Source organism: Pseudophryne corroboree, chromosome 2 (genome assembly GCF_028390025.1).
Source record: "Pseudophryne corroboree isolate aPseCor3 chromosome 2, aPseCor3.hap2, whole genome shotgun sequence".
In the NCBI taxonomy this organism is placed as follows: domain Eukaryota; kingdom Metazoa; phylum Chordata; class Amphibia; order Anura; family Myobatrachidae; genus Pseudophryne; species Pseudophryne corroboree.
Window position 1 is genome coordinate 811583380 of NC_086445.1, and position 24625 is coordinate 811608004.

Sequence of the window (24625 nt, forward strand, 5' to 3'; positions counted from 1 at the left end):
CCCCTCATACATCTTTGAGGAAACCTGAAAGTAGTCTGTGGAACTAATCTGCAGATTCTGCATTAAAGAACTGCCGGCATCCCGGGAAACACACCTGCATGAAGAAGACCTGGGGATCTGGCTATCGAGAGAGAATATCGGGATATTTTTGCTAGCCTGAAAGGGGTATAATATGTAACATACAGGTCGTAGTGTAACTGTTAGATGTGACACTAGAGGGAATTTGGTAGAAAGCCTGGTTACACTTGCACTACATATGGAGGAAGGAAAAAAAATAAATAAGATTTTAAACCTACCGGTAAATCTTTTTCTCCTAGTCCGTAGAGGATGCTGGGGACTCCGTAAGGACCAGGGGGTATAGACGGGCACCGCAGGAGACAGGGGCACTATAAAGAACTTTAGAATGGGTGTGCACTGGCTCCTCCCTCTATGCCCCTCCTCCAGACCTCAGTTAGAGAAACTGTGCCCAGAGGAGATTGACAATACGAGGAAAGGATTTTGTTAATCTAAGGACAAGATTCATACCAGCCCACACCATCCACACCGTATAACCTGGAATATACGCAACCAGTTAACAGTATGAACAAAACAGTATCAGCTAAAGACTGATCTCAACTGTAACATAACCCTTATGTAAGCAACAACTATATACAAGCCTTGCAGATTTTGTCCGCACTGGGACGGGCGCCATCATCCTCTACGGACTAGGAGAAAAAGATTTACCGGTAGGTTTAAAATCTTATTTTCTCTTACATCCTAGAGGATGCTGGGGACTCCATAAGGACCATAGGGTTTATACCAAAGCTCCAGACCAGGCGGGAGAGTGCGGACGACTCTGCAGTACCGACTGAGCAAACGCAAGGTCCTTTTCAGCCAGGGTATCAAACTTATAGAACTTTGTAAAAGTGTTTGAACCTGACCAGGTAGCTGCTCGGCAAAGCTGTAAAGCCGAGACGCCTTGGGCAGCCGCCCAAGAAGAGGCCACCTTCCTAGTGGAATGGGCCTTTACCGAATTTGGTAACGGCAATCCTGCCGTAGAATGAGCCTGCTGAATCGTGTTACAGATCCAGCGAGCAATAGTCTGCTTCAAAGCAGGAGCGCCAACTTTGTTGGCTGCATACAGGACAAACAGTGCTTCTGTTTTCCTAACCCGAGCCATCCTGGCTACATAGATTTTTAAGGCCCCGACTACATCCAGGGACTTGGAATCCTCCAAGTCACCCGTAGCCACAGGGACCACAATAGGTTGGTTCATATGAAATGAAGAAACCACCTTAGGCAAAAATTGAGGACGAGTCCTCAACTCTGCTCTATCCACATGGAAAGTCAAATAGGGGCTCTTGTGAGACAAGGCCGCCAATTCGGACACCCGCCTTGCAGATGCCAAGGCCAACAACATGACCACCTTCCAAGTGAGAAATTTTAATTCCACCGTTTGAAGAGGTTCAAACCAGTGAGACTTCAGGAACCGTAACACCACGTTAAGGTCTCAAGGTGCCACTGGGGGCACAAAAGGAGACTGGATGTGCAGCACTCCCTTAACAAAAGTCTGGACTTCTGGGAGAGAAGCAAATTCCTTCTGAAAGAAAATAGACAAGGCCGAAATCTGTACCTTAATTGAGCCTAATTTTAGGCCCATATCCACTCCTGTCTGTAGAAAGTGGAGAAAACGGCCCAGATGGAAATCTTCCGTAGGAGCATTCTTGGCTTCACACCAAGATACATACTTCCTCCAGATACGGTGATAATGTTTTGCCGTCACCTACTTCCTAGCCTTTATCAGAGTAGGGATGACTTCCTGCGGAATACCTTTCCCAGTTAGGATTCGGTGTTCAACCGCCATGCCGTCAAACGTAACCGCGGTATGTCTTGGAACACGCAGGGCCCCTGTTGCAACAGGTCCTCCCTGAGAGGAAGAGGCCATGGATCTTATGTGAGCATCTCCTGAAGATCTGAATACCAGGTCCTTCGAGGCCAATCTGGAACAATGAGTATTGTTTTCACTCTTTTTTGTCTTATGATTCTCAATATTTTTGAGATGAGAGGAAGAGGGTGGATTACATAGACCGACTGAAACACCCATGGTGTCACCAGGGCGTCCACCGCTACTGCCTGAGGGTCCCTTGACCTGGCACAATACCTCCGAAGCTTCTTGTTGAGGCGGGACGCCATCATGTCTATGTGAGGAATTCCCCAAAGACTTGTTATCTCTGTAAAAACTTCTTGATGAAGTCCCCACTCTCCTGGATGGAGATCGTGTCTGCTGAAGAAGTCTGCTTCCCAGTATTCCACTCCCGAAATGAAGACCGCTGACAGAGAGCTTACGTGATTTTCCGCCCAGCGAAGAATCCTGGTGGCTTCCGCCATTGCCACTCTGCTCCTTGTCCCGCCTTGGCGGTTTACATGAGCCACGGCTGTGACCTTGTCTGATTGAATCAGAAACGGTAGGTCGCGAATAAGATTCTCCGCTTGTCGCAGGCCGTTGTATATGGCCCTCAATTCCAGTACGTTGATGTGTAGACAAGCCTCCTGGCTTGACCATAGCCCCTGAAAATGTCTTCCTTGTGTGACTGCTCCCCATCCTCGGAGGCTCACGTCCGTGGTCACCAGAACCCAGTCTTGAATGCCGAACCTGCGACCCTCTAGAACAGAGGTCCTCAAACTCGGTCCTCGGGGGCCCACACAGTGCATGTTTTGCAGGTCTCCTCACAGAATCGCAAGTGAAATAATTAGCTCCACCTTTGGACCTTTTAAAATGTGTCAGTGAGTAATTAATACACCTGTGCACCTGCTGGGTTACCTGCAAAACATGCACTGTGTGGGCCCCCGAGGACCGAGTTTGAGGACCTCTGCTCTAGAAGGTGAGCAGTTTGCAGCTACCACAGGAGAGACACCCTGGCCCTGGGGGACAGGCTTTTCTTCTGATGTATTTGTAGATGGGACCCGGACCACTTGTCCAGGAGGTCCCACTGAAACGTCCTTGCATGAAACCTGGAGAAGGGGATGGCCTCGTAGGCTGCCACCATTTTCCCCAGAACTCGAGTGCATTGATGAACAGACACTCTTTTTGGTTTTAGCAGGTCTCTGACCATATTCTGGAGGTCCTGGGCTTTTTCCATCGGGAGAAAAACCCTCTTCTGTTCAGTGTCCAGAATCATGCCTAGGAATGATATCAATTGTGACTTTGGCAGATTGAGAATCCAACCGTGTTGTTGCAGCATTCTCAGGGAGAGCGACACGCTCTTCTGCAATTGATCTCTCGATCTTGCTTTTATCAGGAGATCTTCCAAGTATGGGATAAGTGTGACTCCCTGCCTGCACAGGAGCACCATCATCTCCGCCATCACCTTGGTGAAAATCCTCGGGGCCGTGGAAAGCCCAAATGGCAACGTCTGAAACTGGTAACGACAGTCCTGTACAGCGAATCTCAGGTACGCCTGATGAGGAGGATATATGGGGACATGAAGGTATGCATCCTTTATGTCGAGTGACACCATAAAATCCCCCCCTTCAGACTGAAGATCACAGCCCAGAGCGATTCCATCTTGAATTTGAACATTTTCAAGTACAGGTTTAGGGATTTTAGATTTAAAATGGGTCTGACCAAACCATCCGGCTTGGGAACCACGAACAGGGTCGAATAGTACCCTTTCCCCTGTTGGACATGGGGAACCTTGACAATCACTTGCTGTTGACACAGCTTTTGAATTGCAGCTAACACTACTTTCCTCTCTGGGGAAGAAGCTGGCAAGGACGACTTGAAAAATCGTCGAGGGGGCACCTCTTCGAATTCCAGTTTGTAGCCTTGGGATATAATATCCATTGCCCAAGGATCCACGTCTGATAGAACCCAGACCTGGCTGAAGAGTCGAAGACGTGCCCCCACCGGTGCGGACTCCCTCAGTGGAGCCCCAGCGTCATGCGGTGGATTTAGTAGAAGCCTGGGAGGACTTCTGCTCCTGGGAACTAGCCGAAGCAGGTGTCCTCTTCCCTCTACCCTTATCTCTGGCGAGGAAGGATGAGCCCCGACCTCTTCTGGACTTATGCGACCGAAAGGACTGCTGATATTGTGGAGTTGTCTTTTGCTGTGGGGGAACAAAAGGCAAAAAAAAATAAGATTTTACTCACCGGTAATTCTATTTCTCGTAGTCCGTAGTGGATGCTGGGGACTCCGTAAGGACCATGGGGAATAGACGGGCTCCGCAGGAGACTGGGCACTCTATAAGAAAGATTTGGTACTATCTGGTGTGCACTGGCTCCTCCCTCTATGCCCCTCCTCAAGACCTCAGTTAGGATACTGTGCCCGGAAGAGCTGACACAATAAGGAAGGATTTTGAATCCCGGGTAAGACTCATACCAGCCACACCAATCACACCGTATAACTTGTGATATTATACCCAGTTAACAGTATGAAATATAACTGAGCCTCTCAACAGATGGCTCAACAATAACCCTTTAGTTAGGCAATAACTATATACAAGTATTGCAGACAATCCGCACTTGGGATGGGCGCCCAGCATCCACTACGGACTACGAGAAATAGAATTACCGGTGAGTAAATTCTTATTTTCTCTGACGTCCTAGTGGATGCTGGGGACTCCGTAAGGACCATGGGGATTATACCAAAGCTCCCAAACGGGCGGGAGAGTGCGGATGACTCTGCAGCACCGAATGAGAGAACTCCAGGTCCTCCTCAGCCAGGGTATCAAATTTGTAGAATTTAGCAAACGTGTTTGCCCCTGACCAAGTAGCAGCTCGGCAAAGTTGTAAAGCCGAGACCCCTCGGGCAGCCGCCCAAGATGAGCCCACCTTCCTCGTGGAATGGGCTTTCACTGATTTAGGATGCGGTAATCCAGCCGCAGAATGCGCCAGCTGAATTGTGCTACAAATCCAGCGAGCAATAGTCTGCTTAGAAGCAGGAGCACCTATTTTGTTGGGTGCATACAGGATAAAAAGCGAGTCAGTTTTCCTGACTCCAGCCGTCCTGGAAACATAAATTTTCAAGGCCCTGACTACGTCCAGTAACTTGGAATCCTCCAAGTCCCTAGTAGCCGCAGGCACCACAATAGGTTGGTTCAAGTGAAAAGCTGATACCACCTTAGGGAGAAACTGGGGACGAGTCCTCAATTCTGCCCTATCCATATGGAAAATCAGATAAGGGCTTTTACATGACAAAGCCGCCAATTCTGACACACGCCTGGCCGAAGCCAAGGCCAATAACATGACCACTTTCCACGTGAGATATTTCAGATCCAGTTTTAAGTGGTTCAAACCAATGTGATTTTAGGAAACTCAACACCACATTGAGATCCCAAGGTGCCACAGGAGGCACAAAAGGGGGCTGAATATGAAGCACTCCCTTTACAAAAGTCTGAACTTCAGGTAGTGAAGCCAGTTCTTTCTGGAAGAAAATCGAAAGAGCCGAAATCTGGACCTTAATGGAACCCAATTTTAGGCCCATAGTCACTCCCGACTGTAGGAAGTGCAGAAAACGACCCAGCTGAAATTCCTCTGTAGGGGCCTTCCTGGCCTCACACCACGCAACATATTATCGCCAAATGCGGTGATAATGGTTTGCGGTTACTTCTTTCCAGGCTTTTATCAGCGTAGGAATGACTTCCTCCGGAATGCCCTTTTCCTTTAGGATCCGGAATTCAACCACCATGCCGTCAAACGCAGCCGCGGTAAGTCTTGGAACAGACAGGGCCCCTGCTGTAGCAGATCCTGTCTGAGCGGTAGAGGCCATGGGTCCTCTGATAACATTTCTTGAAGTTCTGGGTACCAAGCTCTTCTTGGCCAATCCGGAACCACGAGTATCGTTCTTACTCCTCGCCTTCTTATTATTCTCAGTACCTTTGGTATGAGAGGCAGAGGAGGGAACACATAAACCGACTGGTACACCCACGGTGTCACTAGAGCGTCCACAGCTATCGCCTGAGGGTCCCTTGACCTGGCGCAATATCTCTTTATCTTTTTGTTGAGGCGGGACGCCATCATGTCCACCTGTGGCCTTTCCCAACGGTTTACCAACAGTAGGAAGACTTCTGGATGAAGTCCCCACTCTCCCGGGTGTAGGTCGTGTCTGCTGAGGAAGTCTGCTTCCCAGTTGTCCACTCCCGGAATGAACACTGCTGACAGTGCTAGTACGTGATTTTCCGCCCATCGGAGAATCCTTGTGGCTTCTGCCATCGCCATCCTGCTTCTTGTGCCGCCCTGTCGGTTTACATGGGCGACTGCCGTGATGTTGTCTGTTTGGATCAGAACCGGCTGGTTTTGAAGCAGGGGCCTTGCCTGACTTAGGGCATTGTAAATGGCCCTCAGTTCCAGAATATTTATGTGTAGGGACGACTCCTGACTTGACCAAAGTCCCTGGAAATTTCTTCCCTGTGTGACTGCGCCCCAGCCTCGAAGGCTGGCATCCGTGGTCACCAGGACCCAGTCCTGTATGCCGAATCTGCGGCCCTATAGAAGATGAGCACTCTGCAGCCACCACAGTAGAGACACCCAGGTCCTTGGAGACAGGGTTATCAGTTGATGCATCTGAAGATGCGATCCCGACCACTTGTCCAAGAGGTCCCACTGGAAGGTCCTTGCATGGAACCTGCCGAATGGAATTGCTTCGTATGAAGCCACCATTTTTCCCAGGACTCGTGTGCAGTGATGCACCGATACCCGTTTTGGTTTTAGGAGGTCTCTGACTAGAGATGACAGCTCCTTGGTTTTCTCCTGCGGGAGAAACTTTTTTCTGTTCTGTGTCCAGAATCATCCCCAGGAACAGTAAGCGTGTGGAAGGAACCAGTTGTGACTTTGGAATGTTTAGAATCCAGCCATGCTGTTGTAGCACTTCCTGAGATAGTGCTACTCCGACCAGTAACTGCTCCCTGGACCTCGCCTTTATTAGGAGATCGTCCAAGTACGGGATAATTAAAACTCCCTTTTTTCGAAGGAGTATCATCATTTCTGCCATTACCTTGGTAAACACCCTCGGTGCCGTGGACAGTCCAAACGGTAGTGTCTGGAATTGGTAATGGCAATCCTGTACCACAAATCTGAGGTACTCCTGGTGAGGAAGGTAAATTGGGACATGCAGGTAAGCATCCTTGATGTCCAGGGATACCATGTAATCCCCCTCGTCCAGGCTTGCAATAACCGCCCTGAGCGATTCCATCTTGAACTTGAACTTTTTTATGTATGTGTTCAAGGATTTCAAATTTAAAATGGGTCTCACCGAACCGTCCGGTTTCGGTACCACAAACAGTGTGGAATAGTAACCCCGTCCTTGTTGAAGTAGGGGTACCTTGACTATCACCTGCTGGGAATACAGCTTGTGAATTGCCTCTAGTACAGCCTCCCTGCCCGAGGGAGTTGTCGGTAAGGCCGATTTGAGGAAACGGCGGGGGGGAGGCGCCTCGTATTCCAGCTTGTACCCCTGAGATACTACTTGAAGGATCCAGGGATCCACCCGTGAGCGAACCCACCGATCGCTGAAATTTTTGAGGCGGCCCCCCACCGTACCTGGCTCCGCCTGTGGAGCCCCACCGTCATGCGGCGGATTTGGAAGAAGCGGGGGAGGACTTTTGTTCCTGGGAACCTGCTGTGTGTTGCAGCTTTTTTCCCCTTCCTCTAGACAGAAAGGACCCGCCTTTTCCCCGCCTGTTTTTCTGGGGTCGAAAGGACTGTACCTGATAATACGGCGCTTTCTTAGGCTGTGAGGGGACATGGGGCAAAAATGCTGACTTCCCAGCTGTTGCTGTGGAAACAAGGTCTGAGAGACCATCCCCGAATAACTCCTCACCCTTATAAGGCAAAACTTCCATGTGCCTTTTAGAATCTGCATCCCCTGACCACTGCAGAGTCCATAAGCCTCTCCTAGCAGAAAATAAGAATTTACTTACCGATAATTCTATTTCTCGGAGTCCGTAGTGGATGCTGGGGTTCCTGAAAGGACCATGGGGGATAGCGGCTCCGCAGGAGACAGGGCACAAAAAGTAAAGCTTTATGATCAGGTGGTGTGTACTGGCTCCTCCCCCTATGACCCTCCTCCAAGCCTCAGTTAGGATACTGTGCCCGGACGAGCGTACACAATAAGGAAGGATTTATGAATCCCGGGTAAGACTCATACCAGCCACACCAATCACACCGTACAACCTGTGATCTAAACCCAGTTAACAGTATGATAACAGAGGAGCCTCTGAAAGATGGCTCCCTACAACAATAACCCGATTTAGGTAACAATAACTATGTACAATTATTGCAGATAATCCGCACTTGGGATGGGCGCCCAGCATCCACTACGGACTCCGAGAAATAGAATTATCGGTAAGTAAATTCTTATTTTCTCTATCGTCCTAGTGGATGCTGGGGTTCCTGAAAGGACCATGGGGATTATACCAAAGCTCCCAAACGGGCGGGAGAGTGCGGATGACTCTGCAGCACCGACTGAGAGAACTCCAGGTCCTCCTTAGCCAGGGTATCAAATTTGTAGAATTTTACAAACGTGTTCTCCCCCGACCACGTAGCCGCTCGGCAGAGTTGTAATGCCGAGACACCTCGGGCAGCCGCCCAAGAAGAACCCACCTTCCTTGTGGAGTGGGCTTTTACCGATTTTGGCTGTGGCAGGCCTGCCACAGAATGTGCAAGCTGAATCGTACTACAAATCCAGCGAGCAATAGTCTGCTTAGACGCAGGAGCGCCCAACTTGTTGGGAGCATATAGTATAAACAGTGAGTCAGATTTCCTGACTCCAGCTGTCCTTGAAATGTATATTTTTAAAGCTCTGACAACGTCCAACAACTTGGAGTCCTCCAAGTCGCTTGTAGCCGCAGGCACTACAATAGGCTGGTTCAGATGAAATGCTGACACCACCTTAGGGAGAAAATGTGGACGAGTCCGCAGTTCTGCCCTGTCCGAATGGAAAATCAGATATGGGCTTTTGTAAGATAAAGCTGCCAGTTCTGACACTCTCCTGGCCGAAGCCAGGGCTAGTAGCATGGTCACTTTCCATGTGAGATATTTCAAATCCACATTTTTTAGTGGTTCAAACCAATGAGATTTGAGAAAGTCCAAAACAACATTGAGATCCCACGGTGCCACTGGAGGCACCACAGGGGGCTGTATATGCAGTACTCCCTTAACAAAGGTCTGGACTTCAGGAACTGAAGCCAATTCTTTCTGGAAGAAAATCGACAGGGCCGAAATTTGAACCTTAATAGATCCCAATTTTAGACCCATAGACAATCCTGATTGCAGGAAATGTAGGAATCGACCCAGTTGAAATTCCTCCGTCGGAGCACTCCGATCCTTGCGGTTACTTCCTTCCTTGCTTTAATCAAGGTAGGAATGACTTCTTCCGGCATGCCTTTTTCCTTTAGGATCCGGCGTTCAACCGCCATGCCGTCAAACGCAGCCGCGGTAAGTCTTGAAACAGACAGGGACCCTGCTGAAGCAAGTCCCTTCTCAGAGGTAGAGGCCACGGATCCTCCGTGATCATCTCTTGAAGTTCCGGGTACCAAGTCCTTCTTGGCCAATCCGGAACCACTAGTATCGTTCTTACGCCTCTTTGCCGTATAATTCTACATACTTTTGGTATGAGAGGCAGAGGAGGAAACACATACACCGACTGGTACACCCAAGGCGTTACCAGCGCGTCCACAGCTATTGCCTGCGGGTCTCTTGACCTGGCGCAATACCTGTCCAGTTTTTTGTTGAGGCGAGACGCCATCATGTCCACCATTGGTCTTTCCCAACGGGTTACAAGCATGTGGAAAACTTCTGGATGAAGTCCCCACTCTCCCGGGTGAAGGTCGTGTCTGCTGAGGAAGTCTGCTTCCCAGTTGTCCACTCCCGGGATGAACACTGCTGACAGTGCTATCACATGATTCTCTGCCCAGCGAAGAATCCTTGCAGCTTCTGCCATTGCACTCCTGCTTCTTGTGCCGCCCTGTCTGTTTACATGGGCGACTGCTGTGATGTTGTCCGACTGGATCAACACCGGTTTTCCTTGAAGCAGAGGTTCTGCCTGGCTTAGAGCATTGTAGATTGCTCTTAGTTCCAGAATGTTTATGTGAAGAGACGTTTCCAGGCTCGACCACACGCCCTGGAAGTTTCTTCCTTGTGTGACTGCTCCCCAGCCTCTCAGGCTGGCGTCCGTGGTCACCAGGATCCAATCCTGTATGCCGAATCTGCGGCCCTCCAATAGATTAGCACTCTGCAACCACCACAGAAGAGATACCCTTGTCCTTGGAGACAGGGTTATCCGCTGGTGCATCTGAAGATGCGACCCTGACCATTTGTCCAGCAGATCCCTCTGGAAAATTCTTGCGTGGAATCTGCCGAATGGAATTGCTTCGTAAGAAGCCACCATTTTTCCCAGGACTCTTGTGCATTGATGTACAGACACCTTTCCTGGTTTTAGGAGGTTCCTGACAAGTTCGGATAACTCCTTGGCTTTTTCCTCCGGGAGAAAAACCTTTTTCTGAACCGTGTCCAGAATCATCCCTAGGAACAGCAGACGTGTTGTCGGAATTAACTGGGATTTTGGAATATTCAGAATCCACCCGTGCTGCTTTAGCACTTCTTGAGACAGTGCTAATCCCATCTCTAGCTGTTCTCTGGACCTTGCCCTTATTAGGAGATCGTCCAAGTATGGGATAATTAATACGCCTTTTCTTCGAAGAAGAATCATCATCTCGGCCATTACCTTGGTAAAGACCCGAGGTGCCGTGGACAATCCAAACGGCAGCGTCTGAAACTGATAGTGACAGTTCTGTACGACGAACCTGAGGTACCCCTGGTGTGAGGGGTAAATTGGAACGTGGAGATACGCATCCTTGATGTCCAAGGATACCATAAAGTCCCCTTCTTCCAGGTTCGCTATCACTGCTCTGAGTGACTCCATCTTGAACTTGAACTTTTTTATGTACAGGTTCAAGGATTTCAGATTTAGAATAGGTCTTACCGAGCCATCCGGCTTCGGTACCACAAATAGAGTGGAATAATACCCCTTTCCTTGTTGTAAAAGAGGTACCTTGACAATCACCTGCTGAGAGTACAGCTTGTGAATGGCTTCCAAGACCGTCACCCTGTCGGAGGGGGACGTTGGTAAAGCAGACTTCAGGAAACGGCGAGGTGGATCCGTCTCTAGTTCCAACCTGTACCCCTGAGATATTATCTGCAGGATCCAGGGATCTACCTGCGAGTGAGCCCACTGCGCGCTGAAATTCTTGAGACGACCGCCCACCGCCCCCGAGTCCGCTTGAGAAGCCCCAGCGTCATGCTGAGGCTTTTGTAGAAGCGGGGGAGGGCTTCTGTTCCTGGGAAGGAGCTGCCTGTTGCAGTCTCTTCCCCCTTCCTCTGCCTCGTGGCAGATATGAATATCCCTTTGCTCTCTTGTTTTTAAAGGAACGAAAGGGCTGCGGTTGAAAAGCTTCTGGCCGAAATGGACATAGCACTTACCCGTGATGCCAGTGTGCAAATATCCCTCTGTGCATCACGCATATAAAGAAATGCATCCTTTATTTGCTCTAAAGACAGTAAAACATTGTCCCTATCCAGGGTATCAATATTTTCAATCAGGGACTCTGACCAAGCTACCCCAGCACTGCACATCCAGGCTGTCGCTATAGCTGGTCGTAGTATAACACCTGTATGTGTGTATATACTTTTTTGGATATTTTCCATCCTCCTATCTGCTGGATCTTTAAGTGCGGCCGTCTCAGGAGAGGGTAACGCCACTTGTTTTGATAAGCGTGTGAGCGCCTTGTCCACCCTAGGAGGTGTTTCCCAGCGCGCCCTAACCTCTGGCGGGAAAGGGTATAAAGCCAATAACTTCTTTGAAATTAGCAGTTTTTTATCGGGGGCAACCCACGCTTCATCACACACCTCATTTAATTCATCTGATTCAGGAAAAACTATAGGTAGTTTTTTCACACCCCACATAATACCCTGTTTTGTGGTACCTGTAGTATCAGCAATATGTAACGCCTCCTTCATTGCCAAAATCATATAACGTGTGGCCCTACTGGAAAATACGGTTGATTCGTCACCGTCGCCACTGGAATCAGTGCCTGTGTCTGGGTCCGTGTCGACCGACTGAGGTAACGGGCGTTTTACAGCCCCTGACGGTGTTTGAGGCGCCTGGACAGGTGCTAATTGATTGTCCGGCCGTCTCATGTCGTCAAACGACTGCTTTAGCGTGTTGACACTATCCCGTAATTCCATAAATAAAGCCATCCATTCTGGTGTCGACTCCCTAGGGGGTGACATCCCCATATTTGGCAATTGCTCCGCCTCCACACCAATATCGTCCTCATACATGTCGACACACACGTACCGACACACAGCAGACACACAGGGAATGCTCTTAAAGAAGACAGGACCCCACTAGCCCTTTGGGGAGACAGAGGGAGAGTTTGCCAGCACACACCAAAAGCGCTATATATGACAGGGATAGCCTTATAATAAGTGCTCCCTGTATAGCTGCTTTAATATATATATTTTTGCCACAATTTTGCCCCCCCTCTCTTGTTTTACCCTGTTTCTGTAGTGCAGTGCAGGGGAGAGCCTGGGAGCCTTCCTGACCAGCGGAGCTGTGTGAGGAAAATGGCGCTGTGAGCTGAGGAGATAGGCCCCGCCCCTTTTTCGGCGGGCTCGTCTCCCGCTCTTTAACGGATTCTGGCAGGGGTTAAATATCTCCATATAGCCCCCGGAGGCTATATGTGAGGTATTTTTTTGCCAAAAAATAGGTTTACATTGCCTCCCAGGGCGCCCCCCTCCCAGCGCCCTGCACCCTCAGTGACTGCCGTGTGAAGTGTGCTGAGAGGAAATGGCGCACAGCTGCAGTGCTGTGCGCTACCTTAAGAAGACTGAGGAGTCTTCTGCCGCCGATTCTGGACCTTCTTCTCGTTTCAGCATCTGCAAGGGGGCCGGCGGCGAGGCTCCGGTGACCATCCAGGCTGTACCTGTGATCGTCCCTCTGGAGCTAATGTCCAGTAGCCAAAGAAGCCAATCCATCCTGCACGCAGGTGAGTTCACTTCTTCTCCCCTAAGTCCCTCGTTGCAGTGATCCTGTTGCCAGCAGGACTCACTGTAAAATAAAAAACCTAAGCTAAACTTTTCTAAGCAGCTCTTTAGGAGAGCCACCTAGATTGCACCCTTCTCGGCCGGGCACAAAAATCTAACTGAGGCTTGGAGGAGGGTCATAGGGGGAGGAGCCAGTACACACCACCTGATCGTAAAGCTTTACTTTTTGTGCCCTGTCTCCTGCGGAGCCGCTATCCCCCATGGTCCTTTCAGGAACACCAGCATCCACTAGGACGATAGAGAAATGGACAATGCACTTATTCTAGATGCCAGCCGGCAGATCTCCCTCTGTGCATCTCTCATATACAAGACTGAGTCTTTTATATGCTCTACGGTTAGCAATATAGTGTCCCTATCTAGGGTGTCAATATTTTCCGACAGGGAATCTGACCAAGCAGCAGCAGCATTGCACATCCACGCTGAAGCAATAGCTGGTCTCAGTATAACACCAGTGTGTGTATATATAGACTTTAGGATAGCCTCCTGCTTTCTATCAGCAGGTTCCTTTAGGGCGGCCGTATCCGGAAACGGTAGTGCCACCTTTTTAGACAAACGTGTGAGCGCTTTATCCACCCTAGGGGGAGTTTCCCAACGTGACCTATCCTCTGGCGAGAAAGGGAACGCCATTAGTAATTTTTTTGAAATCACCAATTTTTTAATCGGGGAAAGCCCACGCTTCTTCACACACTTCATTTAATTCTTCAGATGGGGGAAAAAACTATTGGTAGTTTTTTCTCCCCAAACATAATACCCTTTTTTGAGGTACCTGGGTTTATATCAGAAATGTGTAATACCTCTTTCATTGCCTCAATCATGCAACGAATGGCCCTAGTGGACATTAAATTTGACTCATCGTCGTCGACACTGGTATCAGTATCCGTGTCGACATCTGTGTCTGCCATCTGAGGTAGTGGGCGTTTCAGAGCCCCTGATGGCCTTTGAATTGTCTGGGCAGGCACGAGCTGAGAAGCCGGCTGTCCCGCATTTGGCATGTCGTCAAATTTTTTATGTAAGGAGTCGACACTTGCACGTAATTCCTTCCATAAGTCCATCCACTCAGGTGTCTGCCCCGCAGGGGGTGACATCACATTTATAGGCATCTGCTCCGCCTCCACATAAGCCTCCTCATCAAACATGTCGACACAGCCGTACCGACACACCGCACACACACAGGGAATGCTCTTAAAGGAGACAGGACCCCACAAAAGCCCTTTGGGGAGACAGAGAGAGAGTATGCCAGCACACACCAGAGCGCTATATAATGCAGGGACTAACTGAATTATGTCCCCTTATAGCTGCTATAAGTTATACTGCGCCTAAATTTAGTGCCCCCCCTCTCTTTTTTACCCTTTCTGTAGTGTAGACTGCAGGGGAGAGTCAGGGAGCTTCCTTCCAGCGGAACTGTGAGGGAGAAATGGCGCCAGTGTGCTGAGGGAGATGGCTCCGCCCCTTTTTCGGCTGACTTTTCTCCCGCTTTTTTCTGTATTCTGGCAGGGGTAATTACCACATATATAGCCTCTGGGGCTATATATTGTGGTTATTTTGCCAGCCAAGGTGTTTTTATTGCTGCCCAGGGCGCCCCCCCCCCCCCCCCAGCGCCCTGCACCCTCAGTGACCGGAGTGTGAAGTGTGTATGAGGAGCAATGGCGCACAGCTGCAGTGCTGTGCGCTACCTTGGTGTAGACTGAAGTCTTCTGCCGCCGATTTTCCGGACCATCTTCTTGCTTCTGGCTCTGTAAGGGGGACGGCGGCGCGGCTCCGGGAACGAACACCAAGGACGGGTCCTGCGGTCGATCCCTCTGGAGCTAATGGTGTCCAGTAGCCTAAGAAGCCCAAGCTAGCTGCAAGCAGGTAGGTTCGCTTCTTCTCCCCTTAGTCGCTCGTTGCAGTCAGTCTGTTGCCAGCAGATCTCACTGAAAATAAAAAACCTAAAATAAACTTTCTTTCTAGGAGCTCAGGAGAGCCCCTAGTGTGCATCAGCTCGGCCGGGCACAAAAATCTAACTGAGGTCTGGAGGAGGGGCATAGAGGGAGGAGCCAGTGCACACCAGATAGTACCAAATCTTTCTTATAGAGTGCCCAGTCTCCTGCGGAGCCCGTCTATTCCCCATGGTCCTTACGGAGTCCCCAGCATCCACTAGGACGTCAGAGAAAAGTAGATTTACCCGCGGTAGCTGTGGCAACCAGGTCCGCGAGACCTTCCCCAAATAAAACTTCACCTTTGTATGGTAAAACCTCCATATGCTTCTTTGAGTCGGCATCACCCTTCCATTAGCGGGTCCACAGGGATCGCCTAGCAGAAATCGCCATGGCGTTGGCTCTCGAACCTAGCAGCCCAACGTCTCTTTGAGCGTCTCTCATATATATATAAGACTGCGTCTTTAATGGGACTTAAGGTCAATAAAATGATATCCCTGTCTAGGGAAGCAATGTCAGCTGACAAGGTATCTGTCCAAGCTGCAACTGCGCTACATACCCATGCCGATGCTATTGCCGGTCTAAGTAAAGCACCCTGTATGCATATAAATAGATTTTAAGGTAGTTTCCTGTCTGCGATCAGCAGGATCCTTGAGGGCTGCCGTGTCTGGAGACGGTAGCGCCACCTTCTTGGACAGGCGCGTTAAAGCCTTGTCGACCCTGGGTGAGGATTCCCAGCGTACCCTGTCCTGTGCTGGGAAAGGATACGCCATAAGAATCCTCTTTGGAATCTGCAGTTTTTTGTCTGGAGTTTCCCAAGCTTTTCAAATAACTCGTTTAGCTCATGAGATGGGGGAAAGGTTACCTCAGGTTTCTTTTCCTTATACATGCGCACCCTCGTGTCAGGGACAGAGGGGTCATCTGTGATATGCAAAACATCTTTTATTGCAATAATCATTTAATGAATACTTTTGGCCACTCTTGGGTGTAACCTCGCATCATCGTAGTCGACACTGGAGTCAGAATATGTGTCGGTATCAGTGTCTGCTATTTGGGATAGGGGACGCTTTTGAGACCCTGAAGGGCCCTGTGACGCAGTCCAATCTGTGGATTGACTCCCTGCTTTTTCCCTGGACGCTGCTTTGTCCATTCTCTTATGTAATAAATTCACATTTGCATTTAAAACATTCCACCCAATCATGAGTCGGCGTTGCCGACGTAGACACCACAATCATCTGCTCCACCTCCTCCTTAGATGAGCCTTCCGCTTCAGACATGCTGACACACGCGTACCGACACCCCCACAGGGATATATCTATAAGGAGACAGTTCCCCAACAAGGCCCTTAGGAGAGACAGAGATAGAGTATGCCAGCACACACCCAGCGCCAACTGACACTGGAAACAGAATTCCCAGATAATAGCGCTTTTATATATAATAAACCGTGTAATACACTCACTGCGCCTTACAAGTGCCTCCCCCTCTTTTCAGCCCTGTGTCACCGTGTTCAGCAGGGGAGAGTCCGGGGAGCCAGCTTCTCTGCAGTGCTCTGTGGAGAAAATGGCGCTGGTTAGTGCTGAGGGACCAAGCTCCGCCCCCTCCGGCGGCGGGCTTCGGTCCCGCTTAATTTTATAAAACTGGCGGGGGATTTATACACTTACTGCCTCCGCAGCCTATATCCATATTGCCAGACTTAAAGGTTCATATTGCTGCCCAGGGCGCCCCCCTGCGCCCTGCACCCATCAGTGCCTGGTAGTGTGTGTAATGTGTGGGAATGCTGCGCGCTTACCTCAGGGAAGATCTGAAGTCTTCTGCAGCCTTAGAAGTCTTCTTTTCTTCTTATACTCACCCGGCTTCAATCTTCCGGCTCTGTGAGGAGGACGGCGGCGCGTCTCTGGGACGAACGGCGGGGGGAGACCTGCGTTTCGACTCCCTCTGGAGTTAACGGTGTCCAGTAGCCTAAGAAGCAGAGCCCATCACTTAAGTAGGTCTGCTTCTCTCTCCTCAGTCCCACGATGCAGGGAGCCTGTTGCCAGCAGTGCTCCCTGAAAATAAAAAACCTAACAAAATTATTTTTCAGAGAAACTCCTCTGGGCACAGGATCTAACTGAGGTCTGGAGGAGGGGCATAGAGGGAGGAGCCAGTGCACACCCATTCTAAAAGTTCTTTATAATGCCCATGTCTCCTACGGAGTCCGTCTATACCCCCTGGTCCTTACGGAGTCCCCAACATCCTCTAGGACGTAAGAGAGAAAAGAAAAGCAAAGCAGTAATACACCTTACATTGCCCATTTTTACTTTGGTTTGTGACCAGACCACTTGTTATTTGCAGGGTTTAAGTTAAGTGCATAGGAATTGCATTCCTTGCACGTATGGCAGGAAGAACAGAAGGCTGATATAATATTAAACTTTGTATAATCTATAATGCTTAACGAGCTAAAGCTTGAAACACAACTTCTGACGTTGCGACCCAGCGTCATGATGCAATGTCATCACACTGCCGTACAGAATATACGATCCGCTGTACAACAGAACAACGTATAATACCCCTTTCACAGCACAAATGCCGGATCCCACTCGGGAATTGGAAACAGGTCCTTCCCGGGAGGGATCCGGAACTGGAAGCTACAGCAGGCTTCCCTGACCCGTCAATATGCTGAGCAGGTTGCCATAGCAGCGTGGAGCGGAGCTGGTAGCAAAACTGGGAGATGAGCTCATCGCCACGCCGCCTCTCCCTATCTAGTGAACGGGTCCCATCGACCCGGGAACCCGTTTACACTGCCACTGACACGGTATTCAACCTGGGAATAACACTGCTTTATTCCAGAGTTGAATTACCGGGTCAGGCGAGCCAGGAATCCCGCTGTGGCGCTTCCACAATATGCCGGGTCGATACCGGGTTATTTGTGCGGTGTGAAAGTGGTATCATTACATGCTGCATATAACTACACTTTAAACCATGGAATAGTCTCATTGGACCTGCAGCACATCCAATGGACTGATTCAATGAACAATGGATTGGGGGTACACACTGCGCCTGATTCAGAGTTGTATGATATTGCACAGTCGCAGAGATGGGGCTGTGCAATACCATTAGCTAATATAGCAAGAGACGTCTGGTGTAAAAAGACGCCTCCTGCCTTCTTCCGTGATCCGCGGGTTGCATATCAAGACACTCTGCAGGACCATCGGTCATCTGAGTAAAGTTCAGGTTACTCAGATTTCCTTCTAAGATCCGTAGCTAAAGTCAGTAAATCTGTTTAGCCAGACGCGCCTGTTTTAAAGAACGGACCTGGTTGCTGCCTCTTCCCCACCCCCAAATGCCCTCAGCCCGTCAGCCGGGCTGGGGACTAAGGGAGCACTGTGTGCGAGGATACAGAACCTGTCTTGCACATGTGCAGGGCCCCCACTAACGGACTTGTACGCTAACCAAAGGGTTAACGTAAGAGTCTGAATCGGGTCCACTATACAATGCGCAAGATATATCATTCTGAGTCCAGTCAGAACAATTTTGGTGTTTATTCAATTCAAGTCGGAACTGCCATCTTGTCGGAAAGACGACAGTTTCGACTTTTTTAGGTAGAATAGTGTTCCAACCTATTCAATGAGGCTGCCATTTCCCCCCCGATATGTCGGCAATACCAACTTGTCGTAAAACACGTGGATCGGCGGATCCACGCGTTTTGACGGATTTTCGAAGTCAGATTGACATTGTTGAGAACGGCTAAATCCTGTCAGATTTTACCAAAAATTTAATACTGCATTGTCAAATCCTTTCCGTCGGAAAGGATCCGACATGCATTGCATAGACCCCATAATGGAATATAGGATCGTAGTGTGCACCCAGCTTTATCCCTGTTTATTGTAAATATTTCAGGCAATGGGAAGAATTCACTGTTACATGGGTGCACTGCAGCCTACTGTACAGTATAAAGATAACAATTAAAGTTCCTGAAATAAGTAAAATGTAAGCAGAAATTAACTACCAGTGTTACTTTTGTCCTTATTTTGCTTATCAAAAGTCCAACTTTATGGTTATAGCTTTTTATTTAAAACCCCAAGAGAATACATATTATTTATTTATTACCAGTTAATTATATAGTGCACACATATTCAGCAGCGCTTTACAGAGAATATTTGGCCATTCACATCAGTCCCTGCCCCAGTGGATCTTACGGGTGGTCTTCAGTATGCCGGCTGTCGGGATCCCGGCGCCAGAATCCTGACAGCCGGCATACCGACACTTTCTCCCTCGTGGGGGTCCACGACCCCCCTGGAGGGAGAATAAAATAGTGTCGCACCACCGTTCCCGCAGCGAGCCCGCAAGGGGCTCATTTGCACCCGCCACACTGTCGGTATGCCGGCGGTCAGGCTCCCGCCGCCGGTATGCTGGTCGCCGGGAGCCCGACATACCATACTACACCCGATCTTACAATCTATATTCCCTTCCACATGTACACACACATTCACGCTAGGGTTAATTTGTTGGAAGCCAATTAACCTACCAGTATATTTTTGGATTGTGGGAGGAAACCCACGCAAGTACGGGGAGAATATACGAACTCCACACAGTTAGCGCCATGGTGGGAATGAAACCCATGACATCATTGCTGTGAGGCAGTAATGCTAACAATTACACCCATCCGTACTGCCCCAAGGATCTGTCACAAATTGCAACGACTTTATGTCATACAAAAATTTATCTTGCACCAATCTCATCTTATTTTTCTCTCAGCCCAGTTATGTATTTTTTTTATTTTTCTTTATGTTTCTAATACTAGGGTGTTACCACCTACGCCATATGAAGTAATGGCAATGGACTTGCATAGACCTCCTTGCTGCACAGCAGAACGAAGGAGTCAGGAACAGCCAGCAAATGTTTAGAATATAAATATAGGTTCCTGATAAAATGGGGACACCTAGCACTGATGCACTGTCTGACATAGCAACAGGACCCCTTCCAGCAAGTGTGGAAGTACGTGTACTACAGGCTGGCAGGAGACCTGGGACGTGTAACTCAGCAGGTGCAGCAGCCGGCACAGAGGCACAGCAGCAGGTGGTGTCTGATGGCTGGCAGCAGCACATGATGGCACAGTGACAATGGAGTGACAGCGGGACACGAGGTCTCCTCTCACCTCTGTGAGCGCTCAGATCGTCAGCCCGAAACTTCAGCCGCTTTCGGTCTCGTTTCCTGGGCATGACTGCGGTTGGCGGGTGGGGGCGGCGCAGGCTCTGAGTGAGGGGAAGCCGGCCCGGCCATGGCTACAGACCACGGGAGACGGAGTGGAGCAGAGGAGAAAGTGGCTGCAAAACACCGAGGTCCGCAGCCATCATGTGCCTGTCTCCTAGCTCCACACTCCTAGCGGCGGCAGCGTCGCCGAGACGTCACTGACTTCCAGGACCTGGAAGTAATGCTCTACTTCCGTTCGCCAGTCAGCACGGCGCATATGGTTGGCACATACTGCTAGTACAGGACACACACTATACACGCTCAGGCTGTAGTAGTACTGCGCACGCGCGCTTAGCTGTTGGAATCACTCACCACATAGCTTGGTCCCCAAGAATGCTGCCGCGTTCTGTACGCAAGGGCAGACGGCAGATTATTAAACCCGGTGAAGCATACCGCCCAATATGACCCTTTCCAGGAGGGACAAAATGCTGTGTTCTTGGACTCCCTTCTTAATTTAGGATTCCCCTCACCTGCTGTAAACCAGTTTAATGATAACAAAGGTGTTTCAAGGTGAGGGCAATTTTAAATTAAGAGGGAAGTCCTGAAACTGCATTTTGTCCCTCCTGGAAAGTGTCATGTTGGGAGGTGTTAAAGCACCGCCCAATAACCTCCTGTCATTTCTCAATCCCAGCATTTAATTTAACAGGAGCTGATTGGCTGGCGCTTTATCACCTTCCACTTTATCACTTCACCAGGCTTAATAAATCTGCTCCTCAGTGCCTGATTACCATTGATACAGAGCAGGGTGGGAGATTTTGGAACTCAGCAGCAAAATCCAAGAAAGCACAATAAAACCTGTATTGTCATAGCATCCAGTATACTATTTTGTAAGATTATAAATCCAAAACATTCACAAAAACTTGATTGGTAATATTTACAAATACTGTAGTATACCAGCCAACTGCTTTCATGTGTTTATGTTGTAGCATACACATGTTGTACACAATTACCACACCATCAGCCACGCAGTTACCACCCCACATACTGTACCTCCCAATATGACCCTGTCCAGGAGGGACAGAATGCTCTGCTCCTGGACTTCCCTCTTAATTTATAATTGCCATCACCTGTAGTGAAAAGCTAGGATCACACTATAAATTGGATTTTAATTACCTACCGGTAAATACTTTTCTCGTAGTCCGTAGAGGATGCTGGGTTCCACATTAGTACCATGGGGTATAGATGGGTCCACTAGGAGCCATTGGCACTTTTAAGAGTTTGAGAGTGTGGGCTGGCTCCTCCCTCTATGCCCCTCCTACCAGACTCAGTCTAGAAACTGTGCCCGAGGAGACGGACAACATAGAGAAGGATTTTACAAAGATAGTGCTAAACCAAGAGCTAAGCAGTACTGAACCAAGTAACCACTGCAGGATCACAAAGCGCTGGGTGAGCGCCCAGCATCCTCTACGGACTACGAGAAAAGGATTTACCGGTGGGTAATTAAAATCCTATTTTCTCTTACGTTCTAGAGGATGCTGGGGTCCACATTAGTACCATGGGGATGTACCAAAGCTCCCAAAACGGGAGGGAGAGCACGGAGGCTCCTGCAGAACTGATTGACCAAACTTCAGGTCCTCAGAGGCCAAAGTATCGAACTTGTAGAACTTAGCAAACGCGTTCGACCCAGATCAAGTAGCCGCTCGGCAAAGCTATAAAGCCGAGACACCCCGGGCAGCCGCCCAGGAAGAACCCACCTTACGAGTAGAGTGGGCCTTAACAGATGTAGGACACGGCAATCCTGCCATAGAATACGCATGCTGGATAGTGAACCTGATCCAGCGAGAGATAGTCTGCTTAGAAGCAGGACACCCAAGTTACTTGTGATCATACAGAACAAACAAAGAGTCCGATTTTCTGTGACAAGCAGTGCTCTTCACATAGATTTTCAGAGCCCTTACAACATCCAAGGACTTTGATGAAATTGAGGAGTCAGTAGCAACTGGCACCACAATAGGTTGGTTGATATGAAATGCCGACACAACCTTCGGAAGGAACTGCTGACGTGTTCGGAGCTCAGCTCTATCTTCATGGAATATTAAGTAGGGGCTTTTACAAGACAAAGCCCCCAACACACGTCTAGCAGAAGCCAAGGCCAACAAAGTGACAGCCTTCCATGTGAGAAACTTGACCTCAACCTCCTGTAGAGGCTCGAAACAATCCGATTGGAGGAACTGCAACACCACGTTAGGATCCCAGGGTGCCGTGGGTGGCACAAAGGGAGGCTGGATGTGCAGAACCCTTTTCAAAAAAGTCTGAACCTCAGGGAGGGAAGCCAACTGTTTCTGGAAGAAAATGGATAGGGCCGAAATCTGGACCTTTACGGATCCCAACCGCAAGCCCATATCCACACCTGCTTGCAGGAAGAGGAGAAAACGTCCCAGTTGAAACTCCACCATAGGAAACTTCTTGGATTCACACCAAGATACATACTTTTTCCAAATGCGATGGTAATGTTTAGACGTTACTCCTTTCCTAGCCTGTATCAGGGTAGGAATAACCTTGTTCGTAATGCCCTTCCGAGCTAAGATCTGGCGTTCAACCTCCATGCCATCAAACGTAGCCGCGGTAAGTCTTGATAAGCGAACGACCCCTGCTGCAGCAGGTCCTCCCGAAGAGGAAGAGGCCTCGGCTCTTCCAGCAGTAGATCCAGAAGATCCACGTACCAAGCCCTTCTTGGCCAGTCTGGAGCAATGAGGATTGCATGAACTCCTTTTCTCCTTATGAGCTTTAGAATTCTTGGAATTAGTGGAAGTGGAGGAAACACATACACCAACTGGAACACCCACGGAGTTACCAGGGCACCACCCGCCACTACCTGCGGGTCTCTTGACCTGGAGCAACCTCCAAAGTTTTTTGTTGAGGCGGGAGGCCATCATGTCTATTTGAGGAACCCCCCATAGATTTGTCACCTCCCTGAACACCTTTGGATGGAGGCCCCACTCTCCTGGATGGAGATCGTGTCTGTTGAAGAAGTCCGCTTCCCAGTTGTCCACTCCCGTAATGAAGATTGCTGACAGCGCCACCGCGTGCTTTTCCACCTAGAGGATGATTTTTGTTACCTCTGACATTGCAGCTTTGCTCTTCGTTCCGCCTTGTCGGTTTATGTAGGCCACTGTCATCACATTGTCCGACTGAACTTTAATGGCCTGATCTTTCAGAAGATGTGCCGCTTGCAGAAGACCGTTGTATAAGGCTTAGTTCCAGAATGTTTACTGGAAGAATGGATTCCAGGCTTGACCACCTTCCTTGGAAAGTTTCCCCTTGAGTGACTGCGCCCCAGCCCCGGAGACTTGCATCCGTGGTTAGAAGGATCCAGTCCTGAATCCCGAACCTGCAGCCCTCCAGAAGGTGAGGCATTTGTAGCCACCAGAGGAGTGAAATCCTTGCTTTCGGCGACAGACGTATCCTCAGGTGCATATGTAGATGAGAATCCGACTACTTGTCTAGGAGATCCAATTGGAAGGATCGAGCATGAAACCTTCCGAACTGCAGAGCCTCGTAAGAGGCAACCATCTTCCCCAGAAGACGAATGCACAGATGAATCGATACCCGGGCTGGCTTCAGGACATCCCGGACCATTGAATGTATAACCAACACTTTCTTCACCGGTAGAAACACCCTCTGCACTTCCATGTCAAGGACCATCCCCAGGAAAGACAATCTCCTTGTCTGCTCCAAATGTGACTTTGGAAGGTTCAGGATCCAACCATGGACCCTGAGCAGATGAGTCGTGAGAGCAATGGACTGCAATAGCTTCTCCCTGGACGACGCCTTTTTCAGCAGATCGTCCAGGTATGGAATTATGTTCACTCCCTGTCTGTGGAGGAGAACCATCATCTCTGCCATCACCTTGCTGAACACCCTCGGTGCCGTGGAGAGATCAAATGGCAGTGTCTGAAACTGATAGTGACTGTCCAACAGTGCAAATCTGAAATAAGCCTGGTGCAGAGGCCAAATTGGAATATGGAGATACGCATCCTTGATATCTAAGGATACCAGAAACTCCCCCTCCTCCAGACCTGAGATCACCGCTCTCAGAGACTCCATTTTGAATTTGAACTCCCTTAGATAAGGGTTTAACGATTTCAAGTTCAAGATTGGTCTGACCAAACCATCTGGTGCCCGTACCATAAAAAGGTTTGCATAGTAACCCACGTTGTGCATATGAGGTGGAACTGGGACAATGGCCTCTGAACGTTCCAATTTCTGGATAGCTTCCAGTAGGACAGTTTTGTCTGTCAGTAAAGCTGGCAAGCCTGATTTGAAGAATCGTGAGGTGGGTTTTTTTGAAACTCCAGTCTGTACCCCAGGACACAATATCCTGTACCCAGGGATCCAGGCCGGATGACACCCAGACGTGGCTGAAATGTCTGAGTCTTGCTCCCACCAGCCCGTCCTCC

The 24625-nt window shown here is 49.3% G+C and overlaps 1 protein-coding gene across 1 annotated transcript in view; it reads right to left on the reverse strand.

The window, feature by feature from the left end:
* Positions 1–20395, reverse strand: part of TMEM183A (transmembrane protein 183A) — a 111123-nt gene extending 90728 nt beyond the window's left edge. Inside the window, exon 1 of the mRNA XM_063955667.1 lies at positions 20131–20395. Coding sequence (XP_063811737.1) covers positions 20131–20194 — 64 coding nt within the window. The 5' untranslated portion in view covers positions 20195–20395. The remainder of the gene's footprint in view (positions 1–20130) is intronic.
* Positions 20396–24625: the final 4230 nt, after the last annotated feature.